Genomic DNA, 27,117 nt, shown 5'->3' with positions numbered 1-27,117 from the left:
CCAGCTATGTCACACACACACACACATACACACACACAGGAATTTATCTATAGGCAGAGCTTTTGCTATCCTGATAAAGGAAAATTGTGGGTGATGCAACAATTGCACTAATATTGATGGATAATCAGCAGAATTTGGTTGTGCAAACCTGTGCATTTGTATAGATGTGGACGGTGCCTCTAAAACTAGCATTCTGGCCACTCCATTCCTCAGCATGACGGAGAGTCATTAGCATGCAGGCCATCTCTTGTCTGTGTGGTGGTGGCCTGGGCTCCCTCGCTCCCCACCCCTTCCCTGAACTCACTCCCTTCCTCTTGAATAAAAGCACTGTCCTCCTCCTCTTTGAGTGGTTGCCACGGTGATAAGAGCCGTGTGTGTGTGTGTGTGTGTGTGTGTGTGTGTGTGTGTGTGTGTGTGTGTGTCTGCCTGTCCTTCCACCTCCCTCGCTGAATTTTGCTGAAGCAAAGTCAAACTAATTTTGAAGTCTAAGCTCGTCCCAACTTGGCGCTGGAGCCAGTGGGTCAGGAAAGAAAGTGGGCCAGGCAGGCTGCCGGCCTGTCTATAGGCCTTTGTCAGCTCTGAGACAGGCAGAGATTAATGTTTGCTTTGCTCTTGGAAAAAGGGAGGCTGAAGAAGAATACCAACAAATAAACAAAAGTTTCCTTCAAATCTAGCAGGGTCTCTGTAGTTAGGGGAGGCATTCATTTGCCTGAGGAAAGAACAGTAAAGGATTTCTGCCCATTATGTTTAGAATTTTATCTAGAGGCTCGTTTCTTTGTCCTTATATTTCACTTTTAATTTTCAGGGTGTTTTGTAGGACTTCAGCTCGCTTGTGAATTTCTTATTCCTCCCATTTTACAGATGGGGGTTACAGTGGCCATGTCAACAGTGTGGATGGGAGGAGAATTACGGCAGTGCAGGCAGAATTTCCCTCACATGACCGATGAAATGCATTGCATGAGTGAATCCAGCTGTAAAACCATGTCCTGAGGGACATACCAAAGACTTATATCTCATTAAAAGTACCTCATTTTATTCTCACAGCAGCCTTAGACGAAGTCTCCTATTACGTTTCATGGCTGAGTGGGGACTTGAACCCACATCTCCCTGGTTAAGACAGACAAGTCTATCCACAGTGCCTTTCAGGTGTCCTATAAAGCCATGGTTGAGTTCATATTTGAACCCTGGTTGATCCAACACATTGCACTAGAAGGCCTGATGAATTATATAGTACAGTTCATCATCTAGCTTGCTTTCCAGGTCAGATTGAAGAACATAACCTCTGCATCCTGTACTCAGCTTTGGAAAAAAATATTTGAATAAGGAGGCAGCAAGAGACTTTGGTAAAACCATTAAAGAGCATGGTGGGTTTTGCTCTGCATGTGTAGGAGAAAGAGACTACAAGCTTTTCAGCACCAAGAGAAGTGTTTTAGCATTTGAGATACTTTTTCTTTCTTTCTGGTTTGCTCTTTAGCTGTTTGGGTTTAATACCGAAATTTTGTTATATTTACGGTACATGTTGGATTTAAATTGCGTGTATATGTTTTGTGTGAATTAGTTTTTATTCACACTCCTGTGCTCCATCGTGGCATCTTTTGATGAAGTGTGGGTAGCAAATACTTTGAATTTTTAAAGAAAGAAATATAAATCCCATAAATTCCAGTAAGCGTGGGCTCATAAGTTTGATGAGCGTCATGTGAAGACTGCTTGAAACAATTCTTACTGTGAATACTTGTCCAATACGTTGCTGCTGTAAGGTGCAGCACTAGACATGTGAAAGCTTGTGGCGGGGTACAGAAAAATTGGAGGGGACCCTGGTTTCCCCCAATTTTTCTGTGCCCCATCCCCATTTTTTTGGGGGGGGGAATGAATAGGAGGAGAAAATTTCCCAGGCCTTCATATCTCTGTTAGCACTGCTCTCCATTTCTCTGTTCTTCCTGATCTGGAGCGTCCCTGTGCTATCAGCAGATCTACCGAATCCGGCCATGATGGGTAGTAAGTCATCATACAGAGGCCATTTCCAGCAGTTCACCTTATTCAAACTAAAGTCTTCTCAGGAGTGAGGTGGGAGCTGTAACACAGCTTCATGGTCTGGTCCCCATCCCAACCACCCCAGTGCTTTTTGCTCTTTTCAGGGACCATTCACAAGACCATACTTCTAACATTAAGAAGAACCAAGTTGGATCAGGCCAAAGAACTCTCTAGTTCAGCCTTTTGTTCTCGCTGTTGCCAACAAGATGCCGCTGCTTGAGAAGGGTTGTAGGCCAGTGGTAGGACACCTGCTTTGCATGCAGAAGGTCCTGGGCTTGATTCCTGGCATTTCCAGATAGCACAGGGCTAGATGGACCAATGAACAGATTCTGTATCAAGCAGCTTCTATGGGAAACCCCAAAAGAGGATATGAACTCAACAGCACTGTCTTGCTCAGGGTCCCCAGCACCTGAGTGTGATACTAGAGGTAAAATTGCCACCGTTGATGGTTTTATCCTCCATGAATTGAATTTATGTAATTACTCCAGACTTAGTCCGTTCTAAATTAATTAATGCAGAATAAATACAGTCACTAATACAAATTAGAACTCCTATTCCACACTTTAGGTCAGGACTATTCTTCTCTATATCAATGCCTTGTCATGGTGCTGGAGGAGACTCTTGAGAGTCCCATGGACTGCTAGAAGATCAAACCTATCCATTCTTAAGGAAATCAGCCCTGAGTGCTCCCTGGAAGGACAGATCGTGAAGCTGAGGCTCCAATACTTTGGCCACCTCATGAGAAGAGAAGAATCCTTGGAAAAGACCCTGATGTTGGGAAAGATTGAGGGCACTAGGAGAAGGGGACGACAGAGGACAAGATGGTTGGACAGTGTTCTCGAAGCTACGAACATGAGTTTGACCAAACTACGGGAGGCAGTGCAAGACAGGAGTGCCTGGCGTGCTATGGTCCATGGGGTCACGAAGAGTCAGACACGACTAAACGACTAAACTACAACAAATTCTTCTCTATTTTACTAAGTGTGCATGCTGGCAGGACCTGGGGTTGGTTACCACTCCCTGCAGTGTATGCATACTGCATAAAGTTAAAGGGACCCCTGACCATTAGGTCCAGTCGTGACCGACTCTGGGGTTGCGGTGCTCATCTCACGTTGTTGGCGAGGTACCTATTTATCTACTTGCACTTTGACGTGCATTCGAACTGCTAGGTTGGCAGGAGCTGGGACTGAGCAACGGGAGCTCACCCCGTTGCGGGGATTCGAACCGCCGACCTTCTGATCGGCAAGCCCTAGGCTCAGTGGTTTAACCCACAGTGCCACCCGCATCCCTCATACTGCATACACAGGGTGAAAAAATAAGGTTGCCTTTCACATATTTTGAGGAACATTGTGGGTACACACAGTATTCAGATACAATCCTTTTTTCCTGTAATGTGTGAAGTCTTCTTTTTTTGTGTGCCATGACTAATGGAAGGCACACTAATATTTACCTGGACTGACACTTCGGGGGTGGGGGGGAGGACATACTCTTTCAAGGACAAGGTGTAATTCTGTTCCCTGTGCTCTTTAAACTCCTGATTGAGAACAGATAGACACAGAAGTGCATTAAAAATCCATTAAAACTGGAGTAATTATGCATGTGAACATAGGCTAGATCCCATTAAATGTGAGTGGGGTTGTTCAGATCTTTTATAATGTTAGGATACCAGGCCAGTTTTTGGCAGCCAAAGAACTTCTGGCTCCTTGAGAAAGGGGAATGCTGTCAATATCCTGTTGAGAAGCTGCCTCTGAGGAGGGTGGGCAGAAGTCCCCTCACACCCCAGACTGAATGAACGATTGTTCTGCCTGTCTCCCCTCCTCTCCCTCTCCAGTTGCTATGAATGTTGTTGTTTGGGGTCATTAAGGAGTTCTGATGGTAGAGGGGTTGTGACCCTGGCAAGGTCTTGAATAGCTATTGTCTCTTTTCTTCCCTTGTTGAATGGGAGGCTGAAGGCCTGATTCAGAGTGACCCAGGGAGTGGCGGGAGGATTTTCCCACAAGGTTGATGGATGGAGCCAGATGCTGAAATTCCAGCACTCCCCACCCCCCTCCTATGCTGGTTCCTTCCCCTTCTTGTGATGGATTATAATAAATTATAGGGTTTGCACTAGTCGGTTTGGCTTGTAACAGGCTTCTCCATTGTATTGCCTGATTATATCTTGAGAGTCCACCTCCCCACATAATTTCTTCAGAAAATGCCCTTTCTGCCTGAAATACCGTGTTATGGTGTGTGTGGTCTTCCCTGATGCAGGGTTTTTACTTCACTTAAGCCTAAGGAGGCAAGGAATTTTAAAGAGATCAAAACTGGGGGGGGGGGATATCCAGGTGTTAGACATAGAAAGCTGGTTGCCTTTATTAATTCATGCCCACCTTCTTTCACCCCAGCAATAAATTCTTCAGACATTTTAATGGAACAAAATCCAATCACAGCAGCGCCTTTCTTTTGTGACGTGCTTGCTACAGTGCATTTACTGCTAAATTATAAAGCATTTCATGTAATTCAGGCTTAAACTACAATCAACAGAATAAATGATCCAGGTTTATCCTTTCCTTTTCATTGTTTGATCACTTGCTAATCCAGAGTGTTCAGCCATCTGTGCCAGGCACCTGTTCCTTGTGCAACTTTGCATGGTGCTGTTACTCTCAGAAGCAATTTCTGGAACTGCTCAGGGTGGTGGAGGCTGCTTTCCATAAAATGGAACCCCAAATCACCTTGGTGCCACACATCCACTTTTGTTTGGAGTTGCAGATTCTGGGAGTGATGTGGCACATCGTTTGATGACGAGTTATTCTCCATTGGCATTTTAACCATTAACAAAAGGTAGTAAATCTTTTTTTAAAATGTTTGATCCGCTTTGTGTGTTGAGCTGTTTTTCTTCTCTTTTTTTTGGTATTTTATATACCACAGAATCAATAAACATATATCTACGTGGTATCTATACTTCAGTTAAAACCAAAACAATATGACTAATAAGATAAAAGCAAAATACATTAAAGGAATGGAAGTGAACATAATGGATCATCTGAAATGATCATTTTCATACGATGGCTTATAACGAAGCTTTAAGTTGACGCCTGAAACTCATTACAGACAAATGGCATTTGATTTCATTTGGTAGAGTTTGATAATCCTGGTGCCACTAAATTAAATGCAGAGTTTCTTGTTGAGGACAGCCTTACACTGCCAGGAACGGTCAGACTTGCCTCAGTGGCTGATCGCAAAGACTGGGATAGGGGGACAATGTATAACATCCAGGCTGCAGAATCTACCTCACATAGATAGAGACAGGTATCCTCAAGGTTACCTGTGCTTTTGAACCACCATAGCTAACATATCCCAATCCAGGAATGGTTGTGGTGGGGACACTGTCTGAAGCTGGTAAAAGGCTTCACCATTGAGGTAACCTGAACCTCAAGTGACTGAGCTGGAGCCAAGAGTACTGTGTACCTGCTTCTTCAAAAAGAGCCCAACTGGCTTATCTCCCTGATACGGGAACTTCTCATCCGTAGTGCTTCTGTCTTGCCAGGATTTAAATTTAGTTTATTGGCCCACATTGAGCCCAGCACTGCATCCAGGCACTGGGCCAGAACTTTCATGCACTCACTCAGCTCAGGTTCCTGCACCAATGTACCCTTACCTTTCTTTCAAGACGGCCTAGCCTCCTATTTCTGTGTGGAAGCAGGATTGGAATAAAAGAATCAAGAAGTGAAAAGTCAGTCAACTCTGTTTTTGTGTGGGTATTTATTTGGAATCATGGGGCAAAGGTCATTTTGGCCTTGGCATTCCAGCCTCCCCCCCCTTAGAAAACATTTGGGCAGACACATTCAGTAGTCACTGTAGTTTGTCACTGCCCTGATTCAGACCTTGCAGTCTTCCTTATTCTCTTGAACAGAGAAAGGCAAGTTGCATCTGCTTCTCCCCCCCCCCCCTCTCTCTCTGTGTGTGTCTGAAAATGTGAGCAGGATTGGGGAGCACCACCTACATGTTAAAGTCCTCTACCAGAAAGGAATCACCGGATAAGAAGAAATGATCTCTTTGCTAACCAGCTCAACTAAGCAGTTGTGTCTGTAGAATTATCACAGCATTTGTCTCCTGGGGTACTTCTATATTTGATCATCCTTTTCTCACTTTGCAATGCAAAGATAATACTTGTTTAACAAGGAAGGAGAAAAACACACTGATTTTGAAATATATTGGGGGGCCAGCTAGCCCACCTTGAGCTTTTTTGTTTTGATTAACTTACTTAAAATATACACAATTGTTAAATTAAGTATACAACATTTGTTATAATTTGTTATACTTTGTTATAATAATAGTTTTTATTTTTCCCAGTTCCTTGTTCCAGGCAGAGCCCTGGTAAATATAGGCTGTAGTGGTATATAAACTAGATCTTACTCAGTGTCCTCTTCTGAACTAGTTTTTTTCTGGGGAAATTGCCAACTTTCCAGTTTTGTACCACCCATGTATAAAACAAGTTGTGAAACTTGCTTCAGTAAATAGTCACCCTCTGTTTTGAATACTTTTTCTTTTAAAAGGAAATCCCCGGTCAAAAATATTTATTTGCCTGAGACTGTAGTTATAAACAGAGATAAGCGAATTAAACATAATCCCTAAATACGAATAGTTTGTATTCTTCACATAATCTCTATAGTGGCTTTATACCCTTGCCTGCAAATTACATGTATTTTAGCTAATTATCCTCCTTTCCAGTCATCTGTATCCTCAGTGTGTAAGGCAGTTTTAGTGACCACTTAGCAAGCTATCCAGACCAAATCAGCACTGTTGTCAATTTATGTTTCAGTTTTGTCATTCACTGTCCCATAAGAAATCTTTCTGTTCTCCCCTTCCCCATACAATAGGGTTGCCATATTTCAAGACGTAAAAATCTGGACACCCAGTTTTAAAAAATTGTTTGAGTTTTTTGTTTGTTTTTGTTTTTAGGAAAACACACTTGCTTCTCTGCAATTGTAGGCTTAGCTTTTATACCCCTCATTTTAGCATGTGCTGGATTACTACAGGTGTACCCGCCAACAATTACCGGTAGTTTTACCCAAATTATGTCAAAGTAGCCAGATTATGCTTCTGCTAAAAGACACCGGCTGATAAAGGGCATGCCAGCTGATAAAGTCAGCCAGAATTATGTGTGTTTAAATCTCATTTGTTTAAATGGGAGGGTTAAGCATTTAGGGTGAGGCTTAGGTATTTAGGGTAAGTGATGAGAGAGATGCAGCCCCAAGCGCAGCCATGCTTGTTTATTCTGCCCTGTTCACATTTAAATGGCAGGAGGGGCTGATTCTTACACCAGAAGGTGTGTGCTGAGAGCTGAACCTATTCCCTCCTCCACCTTAACTCCCCACAGTCTCCATCCTTAAGGGCATTTTTCTCCTGGCTCAGTCCACTTCCAGTAATGATCTGGTTGGGGGAAAAGTTACTGGGGTGGTGGACTGTGAGAAATTAAAGGGGAGGAGTGGGAGGTTCTTCTCACCTGTACACTTTTTCTAATGTAAGAATCAGATGCCTGACCCTTTGTTTTACATGTGATTGGGACAGATGTGAAAAACAAACATGGCTGCTGCTATTGTATATTGGCCTGGAGAAATTGCATATAATAAAGGGGATGGAACAGAGAGGCTAAGAGCTGTGGTAGGAAGGAGATGAGGCATTGAAGAGAAGATGGAGTTTCTGTGTGGGATGACATTGGGGAGAAGGGATGGGGGGAGGGGCATGCATGTGCTCAATCCTTTCTGAAAACTTGGCTGATCTTGACTTCTATATTATATTTGAATGAGACTGAAGTGCTGCTAACCTTTTACAATTATACAGAGTATACAAAGTACACAAAATAGAATTGTTGGCATCCGTCCGTCTCAAGAAACAATGGGGTGTGCCTCTGGAGATGAAGCCAAACTGCCAATGTCTGCCTGCTTCAGTGGGTGCTTGGATCTCAGAGTATCACTCGACAAGCAGATTGAACCTCTGCACCAGGCAAAAAGAAAAAGAAAAGAAACAAACCCTCTTGAACCTAGCAAGGTGGAATGTCAGGACCTTGTGTCCTGGCTTATCCACAGACCTGTTGCAAGTCAAGGACTAGCAGAAGATGGCCATCATTGACCATGAGCTGAAAATGCTCAATACTGACATTGCCTCTCTACAAAAAACTAGACTTGCTTCAAATGGAAGCCTCCGAGATAAGAACTGCACCTTTTTCTGGCAAGGAGGACATCCAGAAGAACCATATATTGACAGCGTAGCCTTGCAGTGAGGAACTCTCTTTTGTCTGCTACACAGGGCTCAAAACACTTGCTCTCTCTCTCTGCTTCTCAGCCACCTGTATAGTCCTGGTTTAAGGTGGGCAATATCTGACCAGTGAGACACACAATTTGAAGGCAACTCATAACGATCATACCTTGAGCCTGTCAGGTTGAGGTTATGACTCGTAACTGCTGCCTCTTATGTTATTTTTGCTGCATTTGCAGCACCGAAGTTCTGCAACATATAATAAAAGTATTAATATGCAAGAATCCCTTAACATCTCTAACATTTCCTTCATAGAATACTCAATGATCTTTCACCCGTTCTGTGAAATAGTTTAACAATGCATGCCTTTCCCACTGCCTTTTTAAAGGACTAATGAAAACAGCCTCTGAAGGAATGCAATACCTTCTCTGTGCTCTTATCTTTGACAATCAGCTGCACAAGACCCTCTCGGGATAATGTCCCTTGTCTTGCAAGTGAGTCTGCTCACCAGAGTCACCCCGATGATTGCCATTCTGTCACAGCATTTGATGACATAGCAGCTATTGACCATACAACTGCTTGCTTTGGAAGCTACACATGGTTTTGGAGTCCAGCCTGGGATGGGTGGGAATTATTTACCGTATATTCTGGCGTATAAGACAACTGGGCGTATAAGACGACCTCCAACTTTTCCAGTTAAAATGTAGAGTTTGGGATATACTCGCTGTATAAGAAATACGACCTGGCGTATAAGACGACCCCCAACTTTTGAGAAGATTTTCCTGGGTTAAAAAGTAGTCTTATACGCAGGAATATACAATTTGTTTATTATCTTTATAACTTGTGTTTCCTCTGCAAGGAAATTGAGGGCAGCGTACATAAGCTCTTCACACCATACATTTGTGAGGGGCACATGCCCTTCACCGCTCCCTGGGAACGTTACCCTTTACAGAGCTACAATTCCCAGCAGCCTTAACAAGCTACAGTTCCCAGAATTATTTGGGCGAGGGAAAAGTCATGTGATTTAAATGTATGGTGTGTACACAACCATTGGAAAGAAAGAAGATTCCACCTAAACATTAGGAAGAACTTCCTGACAGTAAAAGCTGTTCGGCAGTGGAATTTGCTACCAAGGAGTGTGGTGGAGTCTCCTCCTTTGGAGGTCTTTAAGCAGAGGCTTGACAGGCATATGACAAGAATGCTTTGATGGCGTTTCCTGCTCGGCAGGGGGTTGGACTGGATGGCCCTAGTGGTCTCTTCCAACTCTATGATTCTATGATTGGTGGTCTCCCCACCCAGGCACTGACCAGACTCAGACTTGCTTAATTTCAGTTGAATCATTAGCCTTCCAGCCTCTTGTTCCACCCCTGCCCCACCACCATTCCCTCCATATCTTGGCCTACTACCCCCACGATCCCCAGCCAGTGTGGCCATACTGGTTGGCGCTGATAGGAGTTGTAGTCCAAAACACCTGGAGGGCATGAAGGCTGCCGAAACCTGCTTATGCAGCAGAGAATTCGCAAGCAGGAGAGGGGTTGAACAATACCCCCCTCTTCCTTCCTGTTCTCCACTGCAAATGCCCCCAACACTTGCATTAGAACTATGAGGTGCAGAGGGGGGTTGGTGCCCCCGCGTTTTCCTCAGGTACTTTGTTCAGAGTTGCGCAGGGAAAAACTGGTCTGTTGGTGATGTCAGGGAAGGTGGGGGGCTTATATTTCCCCTCAGAACTGCCTTCTGCTCCTTAGGGGGAGGCCCACCCCTCACATGAGAACCATGGATTTAATGCTTCAGAATGTAGCTAATCAGATTATCTTTAAGCCCATTAACTCTACTGCCAAAGATGAAATAGTTCTGAAATCTTGTTAGCAAGTTCTGTGGGTGAAATAGGGCAGTATGTCAGAAATCTCCAGCTACTTCTTTGGCCTGAAATAGGGTGTGTGTTCGTTGTAACCTTCCTGTTGGGATTCATACATTATCTGCAATGATAACCTGCAGTTTCATTGCTAGCGGTTCCAGCCGTTGTTGTAGCTCTCCCCCTCACCATAGTTCAGAACAGAAAGAAATGGCAAGCTAGATATTTTTATATAAAGGAAACTAAAATAGTATAGGGCTAGGCCCATATATTTAGCAAAATGCCACAAGGAATACCAACAACCAGTGCTTTCTTTTTTCTTAAAAAATGTTTAGGGGTACTGTCATTTTCCTACTCGTATTGAAATACTGCCTCTCAATGAGGCCAAACTTAGATTCACAAAATGTTTAGGGGTATCCGTACCCCTGCGTCACCCCAGAAAAAAAGCACTGGCAACAGCGATGCACATTTGTAGCTGGCTGTTGATAAGTGCTGAATTGTTTTCTGCTTCCACATATTGTGGTACGGCTTTGGAGGTCCGCAGGTTAATGCCAGGGTGTGGTGGTTATTAACCTCTGGTGGTTGGATAAATATTCTATCACTGGGTATGAATCCCTTATCACCAGTCCTATTAGCTTGTGTGTCTTTTGTAGATGATAACTGATGGGGTCCTTGGTTGCGTCAATGGGCAGGAGTTTATAATGGTGTTATAATTAGTTAACACTAATGGCATTACAATTATTGTGAAATAATGGCTATGTACTTGAGGCCTCAGGTGATTTTACCCAGGAGGAGAAAGATGTATTTAGTAACCGGGTCAGCAGTGAAACCGCAGAGATCAATTTCCTTCCCCCATCAATGTTTATTTTGTTTTTTGTTTTTCCAGCAGTGTTGGATTGTTATTTCAGCAGCACCTAAAATTCTGAGCTGTGGTAGTTTACACATGTGAAGAGATGGGGGCACAAAAGCAGGGCTGTAATGCAGATTGTGTACTCGAAATACGCTTGGGAATAAGCATATATTTCTTGGCTTTTGCATAATTTATTCTGCTTCCAAAGGAGTCAAAGAAGTTGGAGGGTTTGGTTTTTTTTTAAAAAAAAAGAATGTGGTGATTAAGAGAAGTGGAAAGAGCATGGAAGATTAAGGTTTGGTAGGTCACATGTGTGCAAGGAACAGGGAACTAATAAATAAGTGGAATCTGCAACAAAATTTTGCAGCGCGGAGTGCTGCTGTTCAGACTTCAAGCCATTTCCCCTCCCACCTCTTTCCTTCTCTCCCCCTGCCATGCCCAGTCAAGCAGCATTTGATGGCCAGTGAGCATGCTTTTTTGTAACCAGCTTTTTTGTGGCAGCAGAGCTCAAGTTTTTCCTTCAGAAATGTTGCTCGCCTACAGACCTCTTCTGTATGGGTGGCAGTATTTTGGCTACACAAGCAATGACACCAGAACCTGGACATAATAAATACAGTGAATTATATGGGTGGAGTGGGTGTGGGGACAAGGAGCTGAAGACTCATCCTCAAGGCCACTTCAGAAGTTGCTATGCATATCCCAGCATTTATATCACTATGAAAACATGATGCAGGGAGAAGGGAGGCAGTTGCAACTCTGAGTGGCTTCTTTTGCAGTGTACACATGGTTAAGTAAACACATCTAGCCGGCACATATATCAACAGGATCCCATAAAAACACGCACAAATACATGTCCTGTTTATTAATTAGTAACATGTGAAGCAGCCCACGTATCAGCGGGAATCCTGTGTGCCCCCCCTTTCCTTTTGAAACTGCTCCAAGCACCACTCACATCTTTCACCATTTTCACTGTAACAATATTAATGTGGATCAGATATGAATATGAATCAAAACAAAGAGTGGGGGGGCATTAAAAAAAGAGGTCACATTATTTTTGCAAAACCATTTAGCACTTAAATCAGGAGCAATCACTGTGTTGTGGAGCTGTATGGATAGCAGTGCCTTCAAGTTCATAATGCACAGAAATTGACAATGTATTAATAATGAATACTATGACTAATCTGTGCCAGTCTATTGGGTCATATTCAGTTATGGTCCTCATGCAGATGGTACCTCGCTCTTCCATCATGGGCTTCCATCAGAAGAATGAGAGAGGTGGTTTTTGTCCTATGTCCCTCCATGCATCCTCACTCCCAAATCTGCTCCAGGAGGTAATGGAGGAACCTTTGGGACAATGTGAGACATCCTGCCAAGAGGAGGGCAATTGGTGAAAATTGTCTCCGTCCCTCTGCTAGATCAAAGCACCTTCTGGCAGCGTGAGGACCACTCCAGGGATTGCTTGGCATGACTGGGATTTTGGCAAAGTAGCAGTGACCCAAGGGATATAGACCATACAATACGATTCAGTGCATATCCCTAAGAATATGAATGAGAGAATGTCAAACTTTCGATAGTGCCTCATAGTCTCTGAGATTCAACTGCAGTGCAGTTCTGTGGCAAAAGCCAAGCACAGAAGATGAGAGATGCCCTATAATAATCCACTTGGACTTTGCCCATTCAGACCGAAAGAGTTTGCTGAAAGGAAATTGAGTCAGTGAGCAAGCTGTGCATAATTTCCAGAGAAATCCATTTTGCTGATACTTGCCCTCCAAACTCACCCAGCCTCCCTCACAAATAACTGGCTGCCAATCAGCGTCCAATTACTACCCTCCTATTATGTCATGGAACTGTATAGATCCACCCCCTGCTTCCATAATGGGGGGGGGGAATTTGAAATTCATCAGACACAGCTTTCACAGACTGCCACGCGCGAAGACGCTCCATTGCCCATTGGGTTTCTGTTTAATATATATATGTGTCCAAAGTACGGTACTTAATGTACAACAGCTTAGCAGTCCTTGCAACAACCCTGTGAGGTAGGCCAATAATATCCACGTGACCCAGGGCCACTCCGTGAGTTGGTGATGGTTGCAAAATTTCAGCCAGAGCCTTACAGGTTCGCCACTGTGCTACACCAGCTCTCTTGTCTGACTAGTGCTTCTCAAAAAAAACCAAAACATTTTCTGAGTATAATTCTCAAGTAGGCTTGTGTGAACTCAAGCTATAATAAACTCTTGGAGCCTTTCTGTTTACCCTCTTCCCATTGCTCTTTCCCACAGGCACCATTCGCCCCGTTCGGCGCAGCTATTACGACCCCTCCTCAGCCCCGGGAAAGGGCGTGGTGTGGGAGTGGGAGAATGACAATGGCACCTGGACTCCCTACGACATGGAGGTGGGCATCACCATCCAGCATGCCTACGAGAAGCAGCACCCCTGGATTGACCTCACTGCCATCGGCTTCTGCTACATCATTGACTTCGGCACGATGGGGCAGATCAACCGCCAGACGCAGCGCAAGCGCCGTGTCCGCCGCCGCCTTGACATGGTCTACCCGTTGGTCACCGGCACCTTGCCCAAATCCCAGTCATGGCCGGCGAGCCCTGGGGTGGCCAGCATGCCTCCTGCGCCGGCCTGCACTTGCCCCCAGTGCCTCCTCGTCATGAGCATCAAGGCGGCGGTGGCAGCCGGGAGCAATGGAGGGACTGGCGTTTCGGTCAGCCAGCAGCAGCTCTTGCAGCAGCAGCAGCCGCCTGCACAACCACCACCCCCTCCCCGTAAGGCCGTCTCCCTTTCTGGCAGCGCCAAGCTCCCCATGCCAGCATCTATCCACAAGCCCCAAGACGGAGCAGCTACCATGCGCAGTTCCTTGAAGACCCTGGCCTCTCAGGTGAGCCGGAGGCAGGCAGCCAGCACTCCGGCCCTCACCACAGCCAGCTCCCCTGCAAGCCCTACCAGCGCCAACGGCAAGGTGACCCGTGCCAGCCTTAATACACTGAACCGTACCAACCTGCAGCGCCTAGCCATTGCACAGTCCCGTGTGCTGATTGCCTCGGGGTAAGTACATTGCAGTTGTCTCGGACAGTGGGGTGTGCGACTGTGAATGTTCCCAAACAGTGATCCACGGAGCACCAGTGGTTCACAAGCCTCATTCAGGTGTCTGTGGATTTGTGGTTGAGGATAGCAGACGGCACATCAATCACATTGAATGTGTCCTATTGATTTTTAATGGTGGTGTTATTTGCTTCTTTTATTTCTTGCATCAGACCAGATTCAACTCACTGTGCAAGGACTTTCGCTAGTGCAACAGGAGTTTCCCTTCCTCTCTTTTCCCACCCCAGATTGGCAGGCTGTCGGAGAACCCTCAGAGCTGTTCACCGGGGTGGGGGGGAGCATTCTGTCTGGCAAGCTGAAATGTTTGCGCCGACAGAGCCTAATTTTAAATTTTGCATTATTTTATTTTGTTACAATTTGAATTCAATGGAATACAACAAAATGCAATAGAAAAGAACCAAAAGAAGCGATGGGAATACGGTTTAAAATCATACAGCATCTAGTGCAGCACATTACAATTGAAAAATCGTGTTTCACCAAGAGGCTCAGCAGTTTTCAAAAGGTCCATGAGGAGAACAGTTTGGGAGCCACTGGGGTAGGAAACCTGAGTTGTGAGTGAATCGAGCGCCTATGGAATGTACAGATTAGTGCCTCCTCCCCTTTTTGCATCTGGAGTCCACACTCTATAAGTAGATAAGGCTATATTGCAAACTCCCCTGTGATCTTCGGATGAAGGACAATATAGAAATTTAATAATAATAATAATAATTTTGCCTCTGCTGATGAAGGCACTATACCTCTGCTGCTAGGATTCGGAAATGGAGAGTGGGCTGTTGTACTCAGGGCCTGCTTGTTGATATCCTGTGGTTGGCCACTGAGAACAGGAGGCTCAGTTGGATGAACCTTTGGCCTGATCCAGCAGGGCTCTTCTTAGAGGGTCATTACGTGGAAGAAGCTCTTTTGAGTTCTCCCCTCCAAATCTGTTGTCTCTGCTTGACGTGGTCTGCAGAGACAGATGCCCAACACCCATCTCAGTTAGTCGAGACAAATGATGAGTCAAACTAGATCTTGCCTCACATTGAGAAGGATCACTGTTTTTCATAGCAAGCCAAGTTTCAGTGTTGTGAAAGGATATTCAAGAAGGATACTGACGAGCTGGAACGTGTCCAGAAGAGGGCAACCAAAATGGTCAAAGGCCTGGAAACGATGCCTAATGAGGAACGGCTTAGGGAGCTGGGTATGTTTAGCCTGGAGAAGATAAGGTTAAGGGGTGATATGATAGCCATGTTCAAATATATGAAAGGATGTCATATAGAGCAGTGTTTCTCAACCAGTGTGCCTCCAGATGTTTTGGGACTACAACTCCCATCATCCCTAGCTAGCAAGAGCAGTGGTCAGGAATGATGGGAGTTGTAGTCCCAAAACATCTGGAGGCACACTGGTTGAGAAACACTGATATAGAGGAGGGAGAAAGATTGTTTTCTGCTGCTCCAGAGAAGCGGACACAGAGCAATGGATTCAAACTTCAAGAAAGAAGATTCCACCTAAACGTTAGGAAGAACTTCCTGACAGTAAGAGCTGTTCAGCAGTGGAATTTGCTACCAAGGAGTGTGGTGGAGTCTTCTTCTTTGGAGGTCTTTAAGCAGAGGCTTGACAGGCATATGTCAAGAATGCTTTGATGGTGTTTCCTGCTTGGCAGGGGGTTGGACTGGATGGCCCTTGTGGTCTCTTCCAACTCTATGATTCTATGATTCAGTAAGCAAAAAAGGCTTCCTAAAGCAAGGCTGGGCCCCAGTCCATATGCAGCCCTCGGCTCTATTTTGTAGCTCAGTGAGAAGATCTGCTTTGCTTGCAGAAGGTCTTAGGTTCGATCCCCAGCATCTCCAACTAGGGGCTAGGAGAGACCTCAGCCTGAAATCCTAGAGAGCCAGTCAGTGGAGACAGTTCTGAGCTAGATGAGCCAATGGTCTGACTCTGTATAAGGCAGCTTCCTATGTTCCTACAAGTCACCTGCCGACAACCAGGTTTGGCCTTTGGGAAGAGTAATCTGGGAAGGAAGGGAGAGAGAGAGAGAGAAGGGGCAGCCCTGCCCCATTTTTGGATCTGTGCCTCCCACCCCAGTGCTGACTTTGTCCCTGCCCACAGTCTGCATGTGGCCCTAAACAAATTACAAGGGAATGTGGACCTGAACAGGAGAGAAAAGGTTGACATGAAGTCTAACCTCGGAGGTTACAAACATTTTGTTGTTGTTTTTTTCAGTTGAAAAGAATCTGCAAAAATGTTGCAGTTGAGGCATCTGTATGGAGATTCCAGCAGCATGAGCCACTTCCAAGTCAGAGGGCCTGACTTGAGAATCTAGAAGGACACGATGGGGCCAAGCTGTGGCGTTGCTTAATATATGCAGCCTGACATGCCAGCATGATAGAAAAATCCCTAATGAAGATCTAAGACTGCCTACAGCTGGCATTCCCCACCTCGGCCTCTCTCAGCTCCCGCGTCCCCCAACTTTTAGCAAATACCACAGACCCCTTTAACCATGAAAGGGGGGGGGGGAGAGGCCAGCAAACCCCTTTTGAATACTAATGAGGAAGTGAAACATTCTTCTTCTCTCCCCCCCCCCCACATCTAGGGACCCTTCCTCTCAAAAGCCCCATTGAAAGCTTTTCACGCCACTGCCTGATCTGGAAGACACCCTCCCCTGACCAAAACACTCTTTCTTGGTCATCTAATTAGCGTGTTTCTCCCCTTTTGTCTGACTGCCATCGGCCTTCTGTCGCCCGGTGGCTCTCCCCCCCCTCCCCCAAATCGCCCGTGACCCTTCCAGAAGACTTTCCCAAGGAAGAGAGCAAGGGAGGAAGGGGCCAAGGCGATGTTTGCTGGAACAAAAGGCCCTGTGAATAACTTGGAGACACGACCAACGTTTCTAAAGAGCTGGAGAAAGGCGCAGTGAGAGGAGTGTTAGGGAATGGGAGAGGGGCGGGCAAATGCCTCTGTCTTTCGATTAGAGGATTCTCTGTCTCCAGTTAGGTCTTGGTCTGTCTCTACGGCAACTATTGTGCAGCTCGAAAGGTCCTTCACTCTGTTTGTCATTCAGGCCTTGTTGCCTTCTCATGCATACTTCATCCGTCCCTGTCCCAGATGCCTCCACTTCCGTGTGTGTGTGTGTGTGTGTGTGTGTGTGTGTGTGTGTGTGTGTGTGTCAGGAGCAATTTGAGGATTGTTCATTTCTAAAGGGCATACAGTTTAGAATGGCCATCGAATGGCTATTTCTGATATGTGAAGCCACTGTTAGAATTTGGCCAGACAGCTCTCTGCGCCGTACAGACATAGGCAGGATTCCTCAGGCGAGGTTGGCTTCTCTTGGCCTTGCATGGCTGACAGGACCCAGTATAGATTGTACAATGGAACCTCGGTTGTCGAACATAGTCCATTCCGGGAGACCCTTCGACTTCCGAAACGTTCGACAACCGTGGCTCAATGGGCGGTCAGAGAATTCAATTGAAAAGATAAGAGAAACGCGCCTCAGAAGCCGTTCAACTTCCAAGGCACGTTCAAAAACGGAAGCATTCACTTCCAGGTTTTTGGCATTCGGCTTCCAAAATGTTTGGCAGCCAAGACATTTGAAAACTGAGGTTCCACTGTACTGTCCACCTCCTGGCTTCATGACTTAGGTCGAAGGGTACCAAAATATTTGGAACATAGGGGCGTGGGGTGGAGTTGCTGCTTTTGTAGGACACATCCTGCCCCTCAGTGGCTAACCAGGAATGCATGAAGCAGTCATGTGGACCAGCTCTAAGAAAGTTGTGGGACTGCACTTTTTATTTACTCCACAACGCTTTCACTTACACTATGTTCTTGGTGGTTTTTCCTCCATTCAGACACAGCACAATGAAGAACTTTACCCTTCTCTTCATGAAGAAGGAGAAAAAAATCATGTTATTTTTTAAAACTTCAAGCTTTCAAACTTTCCTCAAAATCACTTGTGCATTTTCAGACCGTCACTATTTACGGGGTGGGAATCAGGCACATACAGGTTATTTCAGTGCTTTAGGTCAGGGTGGGCAAACCCATGGCTCTGCAGTGGCTGCTGGAATCTTGACTCCCACCAGCCTCCAGCCAGCATGGCCGGTGGTTAGGGATAATGGGAGCTGCAACTTCTGGAGGGCCACCGGTTCCCCACCGCTGTGGATAATAAGCCTATTTCAGGGTACAAGCATTACACTGAAAGGAAGCGGTCCTGGAAAAAGCAATAACGTTTTCTCTCTGGGGAATCCTTCCCCACTGTTACTATGACCACTCACTGCCCAGTCCTATAGTTGACCCTCTCTGCAATGCAGGAAGGCAGAAGACCGTCATGGTTAGAAGACCGCAGCTAGTGCACACCTGACCCTCTTCCCCAACCCCCTGCATACACACGCCTTTAAGGAGTCATGCTGATACAAAGGCTGTCACAACCACAGACTTGCCCTTTCGTCAAACCAGTCCTCCTGACTCTGGCACACGCCCTTATTTCAGATACATACAGGTGCGCTTGCCTCTCCCAGGCCGCATTTCTTTACTCAGCCAGGGATTGTGTTTGTGCCTCAGGCTACTAGCAGCCAAAGGCAGGGATGCAACCTGCCAGGCTAGTTTAGTGGGAACACGCTGCTTTTCGTCACTTTCAGGGTCTTAACAGAAACCAGTCTGGGGATCAGAGAAATGGCAGGGAACCTGCCACCCAGTGTAACATAGAGCACGATTCCCCACCCCAGTTTCGTTCCTCAAAGGGATTCTAAAGCGTCCTTTGAATTCTGGGCCTCATCTCCTTCCATGTTTGCTTGGTTCTTAAGGAAAGTAAAACCTCTCGTGGCACTTTAAAGACTAATAAACTTGTTACAGCTTAAGCTTTCATGGACTACTGTCCACTTCATCAGATGCATGAAGCGTTAGCCTGAATTTCTTCAGTCTGCAGTCTGTGAAAGTTTATGCCATGATCAACCTGTTAGTCTTTTAAGGTACCACAAGATTCTGCTGTTGTTTTTCCTCAAGAGACTAGTGCATCTGCCTCTCTGAGAATTGGTTCTTGAGTATTCTGCTTTTCGTAATGATGCCGAATGTGTCCACAGCCACTTGTAAGCTGCGCCTCCTTTCTTTGCAGGGTCCCTACAGTTCCTGTGAAAAACCTCAATGGCTCAAGCCCAGTCAACCCAGCACTGGCAGGTAAGGGGGGTAGGATCACTGTAGGAACAGAGCAATCATCAGGGACTCATGGCTATTGCTTGGCCTAAATAAGGGATATCTGAGGAGCTGTAGTAAGTTTGATGAGGGTTTGGCATTTGTGCAGTATGTTTATTCAGTGAATGCAGAGGATATGCACAGTTGACATATGGGTTAAAGACACAGGAGTCACGCCTAAAGAAATATTAAAAGGGAGGCAATGGTGATGTTCTTTGGCGGGGTAGAAAACCTGTGGCCCTCCAGATGCTTTTGAAATACAACTTTAATCATCGTTGACCATTGGCCATGCTAGCTGAAGCTGATGGGAGTTGGGGGTCTCAACAATATTGGAGGTCCACAATGGAATAAACGCTGCCATGGGCAGGAAGTGTAGCTTTAAAGAAGTGAAGCTTTAATTTTCATGATGGACTGCAGGGTAGTTCAAGCTACCTTGTTGTCACTGTTGTTAGTAATTGCAGAATAATTGCCACACAAGCTTTTAAGCTTTGAATTTTAATTTGCAAATAAAAAATAACAATTGCTTAGCTCTACAAGGATTATCAGCCTTTGCCTCTGACTTGCCTGTTACATTATGATAGTGTAAGAGCTGGGAATGGCCGAAAGGCACCATCTTGCCATCCCACCCTCACAGGGTACCATAAGCAGAACACTTGTGGTCTCCTCTAGATAAGGGCTTGCAGAGAAAATGAATCTGCAGAGCACCATGTCCTTCCAACGTAATGCGGAGGGTGTTCCCTTTGTTAATGAATGGTTTTGGCCTAAGGAGGCAAATGGATGGAGAAATAGGGAGCATTGGGGGAGCAGACAGGGATATGTTTTGGTTTTGGGGGAGCAAAGATGAATCAACCTCTCAAATACCCCTCTGTCCCACCCAGGCATCACAGGGATCCTCATGAGTGCTGCTGGTCTGCCAGTCTGCCTCACTCGACCCCCAAAGCTGGTTTTGCATCCCCCTCCAGTCAGCAAGAGTGAAATCAAATCCATCCCTGGGATATCCAATACTTGCCGCAAGACCACCAAAAAGCAGACCAAGAAAGGTAAGAATAGATAGCCCCTCTGCCTTTTCTCCTCATAGGATTCTAAAACTAGAGTGCCAGGGGGCCACAGCAGGACCTTAACGGTGCCCAGAAGCCATCAGCCCTTCATTTGTCAATCTACACAGTTCAGACCACAAAGAGCACTGCAGAAAGTAACTCCAGACGTCACGCCAAACCATGGTTTACAGTAACTACAGTTAAAAGTCAAACCATGGTTAGAGACTCCATCTGCAACGGAAAATAAAGTCTTAGTTTTGCTGTGTAAAGCTCACACCACGTTCCTCGTTCAGCTTACTCGCCTCCTAACAGAGCCCCTGGATGCAGACCCAAGCTGTTCAAGACTGATGGCCACCCCCCTGTGCTGCTACATTATCACTGATTGACTCCTCCTGATGGGTTTAGAACAGGAGGGTGAGCTAGCTGAGGACTTGCCCGCTCAGGCAATCTTGCGATAGCACTCATCTTTCCCGATCAGACAGTATGTTCCTGTCTTTACACTCCTCAGTCTGTGGACCCTCCCCCTTTTTGCGATTTCTTTCATGGCCCTTTATAGCTGCCACCCATACCTTGCTCCAATGCAAAGATCATCACCATGGTGCTCTCCAGATGTTGTAATACTGCAACTACCACCATCCCTGACTATTGCATGTGCTCCAGCAACATCTGGAGGGCACCACATTGGTTCTAAACCATCATTCTGCTTCCCTGCTTCTCTTTCCCATACCAGTGTGCGGCTGCTGCATCTGTTGATGGCCAGACAATGGCAGCTATCCAACCAGTGTTCTTCCAAAACATTATCCTGGACGGCTCCCAACTGCAGCATTACCTAACACATGTCCCCTGCTGTTGACTTGCACGCATCCTCCACCCCCTCATAATTTCCCGGCCCAGCTGTAGCAAGCATACTGTACTACACTCCTTGTCTTTCTCCAGAGTACTTAACATCCGCTTGACAGGTAGTAATAATCCATGAAGGGACTCCATAAGCCTAACCAGTTTCACTGGCGCCTGTTGCACATCTGTAAAGGAGGAAGGAGCAAAGAGCTGGCAACAAAGGGGGCCTTGGCATCGCATCCAGCACGCCTCATACAATGCTGACAAGGGCAGATAGGCTCGCAGATAGGCTCAAAGATCCAGGGCGGAGCACTGAAATCAGTTATCAGTTCTAAGGATCAACCCTGGAGCATTTTAATTAAGAATATATTAAGATGCCCCAGAGCACGTAGACTGCATTTCCCTCATCAGGTTCCTACAGAATCCCACACATCAGGGATCAGCCTGAAGGGTTTCCAGATAAGGGGGTGGTGTTCTTGGACACTCTCTGAGTTCCAGAAACAGGAAGGCTCTAGAAACAGGAAGGCTCTTGCCCAAAGCATGGCACTCTCTTGCTGTCTTTTCCCAGATGGCCAGCTCAAAGCCGCAGAGCTATACACCCTTCCCCTCAAGTAAGATCAGTTGGTTGCAGTTGGGCTTGTTTCTGCGTAGGATCCAGCTGCGATTGATCAGGCCCACAGGCAGCTGTTTGGTATTTTGCAATTAAAATCCTGTGAATGCAAAGCTAGTGCACTCCACCGCTTTTCCCACCTTACATTTTATAAAGTCGTATGAAGACATCAAGGTCTTGGAAAAACTTGAGTTTACATTCCTAGATGCACAAAATGGAAAGAAAAAGCTTCACTGTGAACTCAGTGGAAAGTAGGGGGAAAAGCATGGCAGATGTTTATTTTTTTTTTAACCCTCTGAAACAAAGAACTCTGGAAAAAAGTATCAACAGTGGATTGAACAAATGGTGCATGCAACAGAATGTTGCAGCGTGGGGTGCCCTTGTGGGGAGCTTGCAGACTGTCACTATTCTGCCGGAGGGATTGCAGCCCTCAGCAGAGAAAAGGTTCCCTATTTCTGGTCTTGAGCATGGTTGCTGCTATGTCAATCTGCAAAGATCCTTTCAGTGTCCAATCACGTCTCGGCTTGCTTACCGCTGAATACATGAGATACTCTGGTGGAAGCAAGGGAGGCTGAAGGTACCTCTGCTGCCACAAACAAGAACCAGGTCTGCAGTGGACCTGGAGATAAGTTAGGAAAAGTTGCTTAGCCCAACACTGGACTGCAGCCGCAAACTGGGCAGAGTCTTTTTCACTAATACTAAAGCACCCCTGGGAGGGACAGACCACAGGCACATGACCTTTGCACACATGTGAGTTTGCAAGGGGGCGGTAACAGTGGAGATGTGAGTAGATTAGAATTAAGCTTTCAAATTGGAGTCTTACCATTCTTGCTCATGTTTCTTAATTTTTTAAAAAAATGTACTGATGTTACTGGTCCTATTTTAATCTTGCATGGTAGAAAGATCCATCATTAACACAAACTGGGCAAGGGGCAGATCAGAGACAAAGAGTATTGACTGTAGTACATTGATCAGGACATCGTACCAAACTCTCCACTTCAACCCATGGCTTCTGATTCTGGTTTGCCAGCTAATTGCAGACTCTGGTCAGTCAGTTTGGATATCACACATACACCATGATTGATGTACACAAACCTCAGTATAGTGGCATCTGGGTTGAACCAGTATATGCAAAGTAAATAGCTCCAGGTGTCGGGGGAAGGGGGCAATATAGCCAAGTTGCACAAAGCAAGGGATGGCAACTTTGATTTCTCTTGTGCAGTCCTTGCCCTCCAAATTTCTCATTCCCCCTTTGTTTCCCTGCCTTTCACCTTGCTGTTTGCCTTCAGGAACAATGCCGTCAACTTGCTGATCTTCTCTTGTTTCCTCCTCCTTGTCCAGGTAAAACCCCAGAGGAGGTGCTGAAGAAATACTTGCAGAAGGTGCGCCATCCCCCAGAAGAGGCAAGTCTGGTTTTTTACATACAGCATGTCTGTAGTGTAGTAACAGCAGCTAACGTGTTGGACCTGGGCATAGATTTTCTTGTTGTAGGCTCCTCACCCCCACCCCAACGCAGAGTCTTGGTTGCCTTAACCTTACTGCAATGAACCATTTCTCTATTACTGAGCATGTGCTGAGCATTGTTGAGAGCAGGTCAGAGATGCAGGCTTCTCCTGAAAGCATCATAATCTCTATTGCACCAATCACCTGGCTAGGGAAAGGGGACATGGACTGTCAAATAGTGACTGAATGGGCATGGGCTACAGGAAGCTGCTGCTGCTGCTGGGCCTTCTAGCTCCACCCTGTCTGCACTCATTGACTGGCAGTGGCCTTCCAAGGTTTCAAGCAGGATCCTATCCCAGCCCTGCCTGGAGATAGCAAAGATTGACCCTGCATGTGATGCATGTGCTGATCCTGCTGTAGATGTTTATTCCCCCTCATGTTCCTGATGTAGGTCTTCGCTCAAAATCTTTCTTCCCTGGCAGGGGGAGAGGCTCCATTCTTGGGGTCCACCTCAGGTGCCAAAAGGTCTTGGGCTGGCCCAGGCCAGAAGTCAGGGATGATGGGAGTTGTAGTCCCAATGACTTTGGGAGGTCACAGATTTCCCCATTTGTGGCATGGAGTAATGGCAGTGGCGGGAGGTGGCAGGTGAACTTCACGCCGTTATCTGATTGCTGCCGAGAATGACATTACTGTGACAAGCGTGCCAGCCATTAGCAGGCTGGGCTTCCTTCAGGCGGATGTTTCTATGTGCACATATGTTTTGCTCTTGTTTTTAACACCATTTCTTGCCCCTTTTCAGGACTGTACCATCTGCATGGAACGCCTCTCCGCCCCTTCAGGGTACAAGGGCCCTCAGCCAGCCATCAAGCCAGACTTGGTGGGAAAGCTCTCCAAGTGCGGCCACATGTATCACCTCCACTGCCTCGTGGCCATGTACAACAATGGGAACAAGGTGCGTTCCTGGGGTGGGGAAGGCGGAGGCCTGCAGTCTCTCGAGTGGGTACTGATGCACCCATGAATTCTGCCCAGGACTGAACAGCTCTTTTGGTACTTGATAGCACTGACAGGCAATGATATTGCTGATATAGGAAAGTCACTCTGAGATGGCTTATATATTTATTACTTGGTTAGTTAATTTATATACCACTGGGGCGGGGAAAATTTCTCAGCTTGAGGGCCACATTCCCTTCTGGGCAACCTTCCAGGGGCTGCATGAGTCGGGCCAAACGGGTGGGTGGGGCTGTTCACCTATCAATCATCTGGTGTCACAATGATACCAGTAGATGGAACACTTTGAAGTTCAGAAGTTAGGACTTCAAAGCACCATGTGCATCCAATCCAGGAGGCTTCAGCTAATGCTTTAGCTAATGCTTTCCCTTGCCTGTGCATAAGCAGGAGAGCCCTTTGCTGCTCCTGACTATGCATCAGCAGTTGCATCCCTACCTGCCCAACACCTGGCATCACATAGGCCATCAGGTTTGGGGCAGGTGGGCATGGTTTGGGGAGAACTGTCTCTCGGGGCATATTTGAACCCCTGGCAAACCAGGCTTGGCCTGCGGGCTGAGGTTCCCCACCCCTATCATATAACAGACCTTTTTGCTCCGTTCTCTAATGAATCCGAACCAAGACTGCATGTTCTGCACTTCTGTGATGGCACACGCATCCTGAAAAAATAAAAGTGACCTTTTATTAAAACAAAAATTACGTTTCTGAGCCATTTGGCTATGGAGAAAAAAAAAACATACAGAGGAACAGGGTATAGCTAGGAACTCGCTTAGAAGCCAAACAGCGATGGGGCCTCAGTAATCCGCTAAGCTCTTTGTTTTTCCTGCTTGGCTAGCAAAAAGCACTTTATGTTGTGCAAATTAAGGACTAGCGTGTCCCACTTATTAATTGCAAACACTGACTTTCCAAGGAATGTTGCTTTTTTCCCTCCCTTTAAAAAGAGTGCATGCAAAGTACACTTAGTCCCAGTTGAAGCCCATGGTTTTGAGAGATTTAATTCTGGAATTCCATACTGCATTTTTAAAAGGCTGCAATAGCTCTAGTAACGTAACAGCTCTAACATGAAAACAAATTCTTCTGTGGGCAGACTTAAAACTCTTTCCTTTTGAGCTGAGCCCAAAACATTCCTGAACCCATCATCTTTCTGGAGATAACACTGCTTCGCTCCCACATTTCTTGGCTGCTTCTGCCGCAATCTGGCTTTTTTTCACTGGGGCTTAAAAATGTTTCACACATGTACATTTTTAAAAGATGACCTAAGATGTCTCAGCCAAATACCTAAAAGCACAAAAACGAGATGTGAAGGCCTTCCATTCAGTGGTGGCATGTGTTTTGCACACAGATCTTTGCAGGTTCACTTGGCTAACAGTTGATGGGAAAAACCTTTCGGACCAAGACTTTGGAGATCTACTGCCAGTTGGAATAGCGACAGGCTAAACTGGGTGGGGAGCCTAGGGGCCAAATGTATATAGCGAAGACAAGACTCACAGGGCTTAGATGTAAGACTAGGACTTGGAACCTAACCATGCTTTGTGTGCTTGTGTTTCTCCAAAGTGCTTCCTACTTTTCTGGAAGATGAGATAATAGCCGTCCATTTTTCCACCACCATGGCTCGCTCTTTGTGGCTGTGTGATTATAATGTCAGTCTTTTTATTCTGTGCTGTTCTAAAATTATTGTCCAGCATTACAGCTTGCCTACTGTGCTTTTAGGATGGGAGTTTGCAGTGTCCAACCTGCAAGACCATCTATGGAGTGAAGACTGGCACCCAACCTCCTGGGAAGATGGAATATCACCTTATTCCCCATTCCTTGCCTGGGCACCTTGACTGTAAAACCATCCGAATTATCTACAACATTCCACCAGGGGTCCAGGTGAGATTCTGGCTTCATGGGCAGGTTCCTTAGCAGAACACATGGCCTTCAGATAGATCCTACTGTCTTGTCTCCCAACCAGCTTCATGCTTAGAGACTAGTGGGGCCTTTCTTATCCTGTGAACTCCTTGCAAAGGTACTTGAAAAGCCAGAATTATTTTCATGTGCATCTCATTCTTTTTAGGGACCAGAGCATCCCAATCCCGGGAAGAGCTTCACTGCGCGGGGCTTCCCTCGACACTGTTACCTCCCCGAGAGTGAAAGAGGCAGAAAGGTAAGTGGCATCTTCATGCTATAAGAGTTTTAAGCATAACCATTCATTGTGGTTATACCACTTAGCTTTACATTAGCGTGTTGGTTCTGCTCCATGTTAGCTTTATCCAGATGCAGGGAAAACACTCTCGTTGTGCAAATTCACAACGTGTATTTTGTATCTATAATATTAATGGGGCTGTTAGGTTATTCTGTTGTTTTCTTTGGGCCGGATTCAGCTACCCTGTACCACTAGTAGAAGCCAGCCCCTTCCTCCCTTGCTCTCTTCCTTGGGAAAGTCTTTTGGAAGGGTCACGGGTGATTTGGGGGGGGGGGAGAGCCACTGGGTGACAGAAGGCCGATGGCAGTCAGACAATAGGAGGGGAGAGTTTGATACACTAGGGTAATAGGCTCATAATGGCTTCCTAATTCATTTTTCACAAAAGCCTGCTTCATGTTACAGATTTGGCCTGTACATGCTTACACTTCAAATGTGTGAGGCACTTCATTTCATTAAATGAGTACTGTGGAAACACACCATGAAGAGCTACGACTGTTGCCAGCTCCCCTACATTATGGGGAGCATGCTAGAAGTACCCCAAAGGTTCACCAATGACAGTGTGAGGGCAAGGTCTAGAAGATAAACCATAATTTTTTTTTTCAATGTTCAGTGACGTTCTCCGTCTTCCCTGGTTGAAGCCCAGTTTGTTCATATACGCTAGGATGCCCATCTTCCCTACTCTCACTTTTTAGAAGTGGATTAAATCTCATCAGTGGGGGAAAGGTGACCCTGTTTGCCTGGGGCAGTTCTTCACTTTGCAAGATA

General features: G+C 46.0%; 1 protein-coding gene across 1 annotated transcript in view; it reads left to right on the top strand.

Annotated features, from left to right (window-relative positions):
- The window catches only part of DTX4 (deltex E3 ubiquitin ligase 4), a 37,853-nt gene that overhangs the window by 7,250 nt on the left and 3,486 nt on the right, over nt 1–27,117 (top strand). The window contains exons 2-8 of the mRNA XM_035124385.2: nt 13,250–14,024; nt 19,159–19,220; nt 20,114–20,275; nt 23,061–23,122; nt 23,962–24,114; nt 25,878–26,039; nt 26,224–26,313. Of these exons, the coding sequence (XP_034980276.1) occupies nt 13,250–14,024; nt 19,159–19,220; nt 20,114–20,275; nt 23,061–23,122; nt 23,962–24,114; nt 25,878–26,039; nt 26,224–26,313 (1,466 nt within the window). The remainder of the gene's footprint in view (nt 1–13,249; nt 14,025–19,158; nt 19,221–20,113; nt 20,276–23,060; nt 23,123–23,961; nt 24,115–25,877; nt 26,040–26,223; nt 26,314–27,117) is intronic.

This window comes from Zootoca vivipara, chromosome 1 (assembly GCF_963506605.1).
Source record: "Zootoca vivipara chromosome 1, rZooViv1.1, whole genome shotgun sequence".
Classification (NCBI taxonomy): domain Eukaryota; kingdom Metazoa; phylum Chordata; class Lepidosauria; order Squamata; family Lacertidae; genus Zootoca; species Zootoca vivipara.
This window is presented reverse-complemented; position numbering and strand designations above follow the sequence as displayed.